At 45.8% G+C, this 9,059-nt stretch overlaps 1 protein-coding gene across 2 annotated transcripts in view; it reads left to right on the forward strand.

The window, feature by feature from the left end:
- The window catches only part of DOK2 (docking protein 2), a 134,941-nt gene extending 127,366 nt beyond the window's left edge, over positions 1-7,575 (forward strand). Inside the window, exons 5-6 of one of the 2 annotated variants that reach the window (XM_075343056.1) lie at positions 431-603; positions 6,057-7,575. In XM_075343056.1, coding sequence (XP_075199171.1) covers positions 431-603; positions 6,057-6,707 — 824 coding nt within the window. In that variant the 3' untranslated portion in view covers positions 6,708-7,575. The remainder of the gene's footprint in view (positions 1-430; positions 604-6,056) is intronic. The other variant, XM_075343055.1, reaches the window with a different exon arrangement.
- Positions 7,576-9,059: the final 1,484 nt, after the last annotated feature.

Here is a 9,059-nt window from a genome sequence, read left to right on the forward strand (position 1 = left end):
GCATTTTACATACATGGGCCAAAAAGTAGTGTCATATAACATTAAAGTGGATATCTCATTCCATTGGACATTAATAAGCAAGACATGTCCAACTTCTCTATGCGCACCTCTCCCCAACTATTTCATGTGAGCTCCAGACAATTTTGAGTTTGCTTGATCTTTAGTTGTTTGAACTTCCTTCGAAATGAACAGAGACCCGCGTGTATGGAGACGTTTCACCATTCACACTAGCACCTGAGAGGGGCGCTGTTCTCGAGATAGATCTATCACACATTCATGGCACATCCAATATATCCAGGATTTCACAGCATTTGAATCTTTATTACAGAGTGGTGAGCAGCCTCTCCTTTTTCTTATCTGCTTTGTATTATAACAAACTACTTCTGGAGAAAACATCCATAATGTTCATATGGTTTCTTCTTGTTTATAGCTGGTCAGTTTGCAGTGCGAGTGAGACAGACAGAAGCTTCATCCCGCTGTGGTCTGTCCGGTTTATACACACTTGTAGCTGAAGGAAAATGTCTTTCTCTGAGGGATCGCCAAACAGGAAATTCGATCTTCAGCTGGCCTTATCAATACCTGAGGAGGTTCGGACGAGACAAGGTGAGAAGATTAGTGATGAGGGAGCACTACCATGCTCGGGTGCTCGGTACTCGTAACTAGTGATGAGCGGGCACTACCATGCTCAAGTGCTCGGTACTCGTAACTAGTGATGAGCGGGCACTACCATCGTCGGGTGCTCAGTACTGGTACCTAGTGATGAGGGAGCACTACCATGCTCGGTTGCTCAGTACTCGTAACTAGTGATGAGTGAGCACTACCATGTTCGGGTGCTCGGTACTCGTAACTAGAGATGAGTGAGCACTACCATGCTCGGGTGCTCAGTACTCGTAACTAGTGATGAGCGGGCACTACCATGCTCGGTTGCTCAGTACTCGTAACTAGTGATGAGTGAGCACTACCATGTTCGGGTGCTCGGTACTCGTAACTAGAGATGAGTGAGCACTACCATGCTCGGGTGCTCAGTACTCGTAACTAGTGATGAGTGGGCACTACCATGCTCGGGTGCTCGGTACTCGTAACTAGTGATGAGCGGGCACTACCATGCTCGGTTGCTCAGTACTCGTAACTAGTGATGAGCGAGGACTACCATCGTCGGGTGCTCAGTACTCGTAACTAGTGATGAGCGGGCACTACCATGCTCAGGTGCTTGGTACTCGTAACTAGTGATGAGTGAGCACTACCATGCTCGGGTGCTCGGTACTCGTAACTAGTGATGAGTGGGCACTACCATGCTCGGGTGCTCGGTACTCGTAACTAGTGATGAGCGGGCACTACCATGCTCAGGTGATCAGTACTCGGAACTAGTGATGAGCAAGCACTCCCATGTTCAAGTGCTAGTACTCGTAACTAATGATGGGTGAGCACTACCATGCTCGGGTGCTCCGTACTTGTAACGAGCAAGTTGGATGTTCGGATGGGGGCTATTCGATTACCCGAGTATAATGGAATACAAGCATTTTTCCAGAAGATTTCCTGAAAAAATGCTTTAGTTCTCCATTGATGTCTATTATACTCTGGTATTTGAGTCGCGCCCATCCGAGCATCCAACTGCTTGTTAAATGACTGTTCAAACAAATCACAGGTGTTTGGTGCACCCTGGCACAGCCAAATAATTTAGTGCAACTTCCCACCTACTTGATTTGCATCTGTCCTCTTCCTCCTCTTTTTTCCGTTATTGACAGATTTTGCTTTATAGGAGTCAGGGGGGACACAAAAAGATGTAAAAGAGAACAGTACCCTGAACTACTTAGCCACACACTGGAGTTCACTGAGGACCATTGCTTGGTTTGATCAGTCATTTTGTGCTAAAAGACTCTCCTTAATGGGATATCAAAAATGTTTTCTGTAATTAGCAAAATGGGAAAGATTGATTTAACTGCTAAAAACTCAATGAGGCTGTGTGTCCACAATATCTTAGGTGGATTCCGCCTGAAAAGGTGGTGCAAAACCACCATCAAAAATGGACATAATGCAAAGGAATGTCACAACATTGCTGCGCACATCTTCCGTCATATCTCATTTCTTTATACTCCTCAGGGTTCAGAAACCCTGGAGCCGTTAAAAAAGTAACATGTCCATTTTTTCAGGTGTCGTCCCAGCGGAAGTATAGAGTTCAGATCTTAAGGCCGCTTTACACGCAGCGATGTCGTTGGGGTCATGGAAATCGTGACGCACATCCGGCCTCGTTTGCGATGTTGTTGCGTGTGACACCTACGTGCAATCAAAAAAGGTCGCAAAATCGTTTATCGTTGACATGCTCCCCTATTCCCAATTATCGTTGCAGTGACAGGTACGTTATTGTTCGTCGTTCCTGCGGCAGCACACATCGCTATGTGTGACACCGCAGGAATGAGGAACCTCACCTTACCTGCGGCCGCCAGCAATGAGGAAGGAAGGAGGTGGGGGGGATGTTCGTCCCACTCATCTCGGCCCCTCCGCTTCGAATGGGTGGCCGCTTAGTGACGTCGCTGTGACGCGGAACGAACCGCCCCCTTAGAAAGGAGGCGGATCGCCGGTCACAGCGACGTCGCTAGGCAGGTAAGTAGTGTGACGGGTCCGAGCGATGTTATGCGCCACTGGCAGCGTTTTGCCCGTGACGCACAAACGATGGGGGCGGGTATGCACGCTAGCGATCTCGCTAGCGAGATCGCAGCGTGTAAAGCGGCCTTTAAGAATTCGGTGACTGAACTACCAGAGGAGTGACATCAAAGCCATGGGTGAAGTTGCTTAAAGGGAATCTGTCACCGGGTTTTTGCTCCCCCATCTGAGAGCAGCATAATGTAGAGACAGATCCTGATTCCAGCGATGTGTCACTTACTGAGCTTTTTGCTGTCATTTTGATAAAATTAATGTTTTCTCTGCAGCAGATCTAGCAGTTATACAGAGCTCATGAATATTCTGGACTACCTGCAGCAGCCAAGTAGTCCTGTAATGATAATATACTGCTAATTAAACAGTGATTTTATCAAAACTACACTAAGCAGCTCAGTAAGTGACACATCGCTGCAATCGGGGTCTCTGCCCCTACGTTATGCTGCTTTCAGATTAGGTGGCAAAAACCTGGTAACAGATTCCTTTTAAGGAAAACAACTGCGGGTATTTTTCCAAAGCAGCTTCACCAGGATAAACTCGGTAGCTGCGCTGGCATCTAATAGGGGAAAATATCCCTCTAAAATTGATATCCTATCTTTAGTAATCCACATTACTCTTGAACACAACCCCTCTTCAGATTATAGCTGGCCTGCTGGTCAGCAGGAATTGCAACTAGCCAAATATTTCATCATTAAATCGATAGAAGTCAATGTAATATAGGGGTAATTGGTCCACAACACAGAGAACCCCAATTTTTAGCCTCTATCTGGTTAATATAGGGTTTGAGGTCTAATTGAGGGACTCTTCCTTATGATGTCTATTTGCCAGAAAGAGGTGGTCCCATTGAAATAATACATTTAAAGGGAACCTGTCACCAGATTTTGGGCTTCTAAACCAAAACTAGCACCTTAAGCAGCGCCTGTGCTGCATTCTATGAAGGTACATATTACCCCCTGACTCTCCCTGTACTTGCCACAAATACTATTATAAAAGCTCCCTCCATGTGTGTAAATTTGTGGGTCTGGTCCTATGGGCATCCTAGGTTGCGGCTCCTGTCCCTCCTTTCGGCGCTGATCGCCATCCTCCTTTGATAATTGATGTGGATGATGCCACCGACGCCATCCACGTAGCTGGGCAAATCTTGCGCTTGCTCAGAGACATTGCTGGCTTGCACAGGCACACCTTGCTCTGCCCTATTGTGGGCAGAGCTAAAAACATAGATACGCCTGCACGACCTGTCGAGTTCTCTGCGCAGGCGTGAGATTTTGCTTGGCTGCGTGGATGACGCAGGTGACATCATCCACATCAATAAGCGAAGGAGGATGGAAATCAACGTCAAAAGTAGGGATAGGAGCCGCTACCAAGACGCCCATCGGACTGGACCCAAGAATTTATATACATGGCTGTAGTTTTTATAAACTTATTTGTGGGTTCTACAGGGAAGGTCATGGGGTAATATGCACCTTAATAGAATACAGCAAAGGCGCTGCTTAAGGTGCTAGTTTTGGTTTAGAACTCAAAAATCTGGTGACAGGTTCCCTTTAAAGCTCTGGCGCTTTGGATGGAGCAAAAGGTCAGCTCATTTGTCCAGTGCACAGCCTATAGACTCTAAGAAATCTAAAGGTGGTGTCGCACACAGCGACGGCGACAACGACGTCGCTGCTACGTCACCATTTTCTGTGACGTGGCAGTGACGTCCCGTCTCTGTCGCTGTGTGTGACATCCAGCAACGAGCTGACCTCTGCTGTGAGGTCGCCACTCGTTGCTGAATGTCCTGCTTCATTTTTGCTCGTCGCTCTCCCGCTGTGAAGCACACATCGCTGTGTGTGACAGCGAGAGAGCGACGAACTGAAGCGAGCAGGGAGCAGGAGCCGGCGTCTGACAGCCTGCGGTAAGCTGTAACCAAGGTAAACATCGGGTATCCAAGAAGGCCTTTCCTTGGTTACCCGATATTTACATTAGTTACTAGCACCGTCGCTCTCACGCTGCCAGTGCCGGCTCCCTGCTCCATGCACTCCTAGCCAGAGTACACATCGGGTTAATTATCCGATGTGTACTCCAGCTATGTGAGCAGGGAGCTGGCACTGGCAGCGTGAGAGCACACCACTTAGTGCTGGCTTCCTGCTCTCCTAGCCAGGGTACACATCGGGTTAATTATACGATGTGTACTCTGGCTCCGGCTACGTGTGCATGGAGCCAGCGCTAAGCGGTGTGCTCTCACGCTGCCAGTGCCAGCTCCCTGCTCACGTAGCTGGAGTACACATCGGGTAATTAACCCGATGTGTACCCTGGCTAGGAGAGCAGGGAGCCAGCGCTAAGCGTGTGCACTGGTAACCAAGGTAAATATCGGGTAATGGTTACCCGATATTTACCTTAGTTACCAAGTGCAGCATGGCTTCCACAGCGACGCGTGTCGTTATGATCGCTGCTGCGTCTGCTGTGTTTGACAGCTAAGCAGCGATCATAACAGCGACTTACTAGGTTGCTGTTGTGTCACAGAAAATGGTGACGTAACAACGACGTCGCTGTCGCTATGTGTGAACCCAGCTTAAGGAAGAAAGGGAGCAGGGGTTTATGACCAGCACATGAGTCATCCAAGATAAAAGTCCATTTATTGAAGACCAATTAAAACTTACAGTGATATGTCCAACACAGTGGTACAGAGCATAGATTAAGAATGTGTTTCTGACCAAGAACCACACTAGGTCAGAAATGCGTTACCATACATTCTTTATCTATGCTCTGTAAGTTTTAATTGGACATCAGTAAATGGACTTTTATCTTGGATGACGCATTTGCTGATCGTAAACCCCCCCCCCCCCCATTTCTTCTATGGTAATTCTGTGATGGGATTGGGGTTCTCTGCTGATAAAAAAGCCACCACTAAATACAGTTTTCAAATTGTAAAATCAGCACTGGATCATAGGATTTTCAAAGGTTATTCCCATCTCGGAAATGTATGGCATATCCCTAGGACATGCCATAAATATCTGGGAGATGCGGGTCTCAACTCTGGGACCCTCATCCAACTCGAGAACGGGAGTAGAGAAGTTGACATGCTTGCGTTTCTCTCTGTATATTTTTTTGAGAATCCATTCACAATGGTAGAAGATCGGTCTCCCAGTTTTTTGAGAAAGGGGCCGGGGACCTGCATCTGTCAAATATTTATGCCACATACTGCCTTAAATCCGTAAGATAGGATGACCTTGGGTCTATCAAAGAAATGGGAGGGTTTTGCATTGCTAGAAGTTTTGACCGATTGTCATCTTCATGATATTGTGTGCATGCATCACCAGCGGCTTCCAATCTGATCATATACTGTAGTTTTATATTAACATTATACCTGCTCCCTTCTTGGGTATGGACTTGTCTTCATAGTTCTCATTCCTTTCCACCAACAGACCATGTTTTCCTTCGAGGCCGGCCGCCGTTGTGCTTCAGGAGAAGGCAACTTTGAATTTGAAACAGCCCATGGAAGTCATATTTTCAACTCCATTGAATCCGCCATCAAAGCAAGTCGCATCGAGTCCCCAGGGAGCTATGACCACTGTCAAGAGGAAGCCTCCAATCTACCTCGTCAACCGGTTCGTTCAGCTTCTCTAGCGATGGCCCCTTCACACTCGACCATGCCTTTCAAGAACAATGTGCTTGCCAACCAACCCGAGAGTGAATATGCCGTGCCATTCGATAAAGTGGCACAAAATCTTTTGGCTACAGGCTTCGGAGGTCTTCTTGGACCAAATGTTCCTCCACAGGCGAAATCAAGGAAGGTTCGCAAACCCGAGCATATTTATGATGATCCAGAACTGACTCCAGTGTACGATGAGCCAGAGGGAATGAGGGTGGATGCTTGGAAACGCCAAGCCACTGACGCCCATGAAATTGGCTATGAATATCCATATTTACCAGGATGGGATGATTATGCAGTGCCCAGGGGAGGGGGAAAGGCTTGTCAAGGACGGGCACAAAAACAAGATGAGGAGTGGGGAACACAGGGTGTGAATGAAAGAGAATATGACAATATTACATTACGGGGGGCAAAGGAAAGTTGAAAAACTCGTAATACTCTTGAGAACGTATATTTTCCCCCAATGTTTGGTACATAAAACTAATGTACAGAATTATTTCTGTTTTTAACACTAGAAGTCCCAGAAATTTTGAGCTCCCCCCTGAAGTCCCGAAAGAGGGTCAAATGACCCGTAATCCAAACTGAATACAACTAACTAGAAACTAAATGGCTAAACTCAATGGAAAACAACAACCTCCTGTGGTGCGACAGTAATGGCCTTAATTACAGAACAAAAGACGGTGATTATAGGATGTTAGCTAAAATCCTTCAGGTCATTCGACCCGTCTCTGGGTTCCAAAGGTAGAAATGTTAAATGACCCCTCTCTGGGACTTCTAGTGTTAATTAGTCAGTACAGTATTTATTGGGTATTCTTTCTGGGTGATCTTCAAGATTAGTCAAGTCAATGTATGGGCAACCAGAGATGGATTAAGCTAAGCCGCACTTACTATTATTTCTGCTTTCATTTATTTTGCAGGGTAGAAAATTGTCTTTTTCCAGCATGGAAACCATCAACATGCAGGCTACTTGCTATTGAATAATATTATTATGGGTAATGTTTGTAAGTATTTATTAATAAAAGGCACTTGTGGGAACCTGATTAGCCAAACAACCCAACTACTGACCCAACTTCTTACATTATGCATATCAGATGTATTTGTACTATGTGTGATGACCCATACTGGGTGGTATTTAAGAGTTAAATCACCTGTCCCAACTGGACAACCCCTGACCCTTCTATCCCTTATATTACAGTGGGTATGGAAAGTATTCAGACCCATTTAAATTTTTCACTCTTTGTTTCATTGCAGCCATTTGGTAAATTCAAGAAAGTTCATTTTTTTCTTATTAATGTACACTCTGCACCCCATCCCCCATCTTGACAGAAAAAAACAGAAATGTAGAAATGTTTGCACATTTTTATTTATTTTAAGTATTCAGACCCTTTGCTCAGTATTGAGTAGAAGCACCCTCCTTTTGAGCTAGTACAGCCATGGGTCTTCTTGGGAATGATGCAACAAAGTTTTCACCCCTGGATTTGGGGATCCTCGGCCATTCTTCCTTGCAGATCCTCTCCAGTTCCGTCAGGTTGGATGGTGAATGTTGGTGGATGCCATTTTCAGGTCTCTCCAGAGATGCTCAATTGGGTTTAGGTCAGGGCTCTGGCTGGGCCGGTCAAGAATGGTCACAGCGTTGTTCTGAAGCCACTCCTTTGTTATGTTAGCTGTGTGCTTAGGGTCATTGTCTTATTGGAAGGTGAATCTTCAGCCAAGTCTGAGGTACAGAGCACTCTGAAGGAGGTTTTTTTTCCAGGATCTCTCTGTACTTGACCACATCCATCTTTCCTTCAACTGCAACCAATCGTCCTGTCCCTGCAGCTGACAAACACCCCCATAGCATGATGCTGCCACCACCATGTTTCACTGTTGGGATTGTATTGGGCAGGTGATGAGCAGTGCCTGGTTTTCTCCACACATGCTGCTTAGAATTATCACCAAAAAGTTCTATCTTCATCTGATCAGACCAGAGAATCTTATTTCTCATAGTTTGGGAGACCTTCATGTGTTTTTTTTGCAAACTCTATGCGGGCTTTCATATGTCTTGCACTGAGGAGAGGCTTCCGTCGGGCCACTCTGCCATAAAGGCCCGACTAGTGGAGGGCTGCAGTGATAGTTGACTTTGTGGAACTTTCTCCCATCTCCCTACTGCATCTCTGGAGCTCAGCCACAGTGATCTTGGGGTTCTTCTTTACCTCTCTCACCAAGGCTCTTCTCCCATGATTGCTCAGTTTGGCTGATTGATCTGGTGGTCCCAAAATGTTTCCATTTATGGATTATGGTCTTATGGAGGCTACTGTGCTCTTAGGAACCTTGAGTACTGCAGAAATTCTTTTGTAACCTTGGCCAGATCTGTGCCTTGCCACAATTCTGTCTCTGAGCTCCTTGGGCAGTTCCTTTGACCTCATAATTCTCATTTGGTCTGACATGCACTGTGAGCTGTGAGGTCTTATATAGACAGGTGTGTGCCTTTCCAAATCAAGTCCTATCAATTTATTAAACACAGCTGGACTCCAATGAAGGAGTAGAACCATCTCAAGGAGGATCACAAGGAAGTGGACAGTATGTGACTTATATATGAGTGTCTGAGCAAAGGGTCTGAATACTTATGACCATGTGATATTTCAGTTTTTCTTGTTTAATAAATTTGCAAACATTTCTGTTTTTTTTCTGTCTAGATGGGGGATAGGGTGCAAAGTGTACATTAATGAGAAAAAAAATTAACTTTTTTGAATTTACCAAATGGCTGCAATGAAACAGAGGGAAAAATTTAAAGGGG

Source organism: Anomaloglossus baeobatrachus, chromosome 4 (genome assembly GCF_048569485.1).
Source record: "Anomaloglossus baeobatrachus isolate aAnoBae1 chromosome 4, aAnoBae1.hap1, whole genome shotgun sequence".
In the NCBI taxonomy this organism is placed as follows: domain Eukaryota; kingdom Metazoa; phylum Chordata; class Amphibia; order Anura; family Aromobatidae; genus Anomaloglossus; species Anomaloglossus baeobatrachus.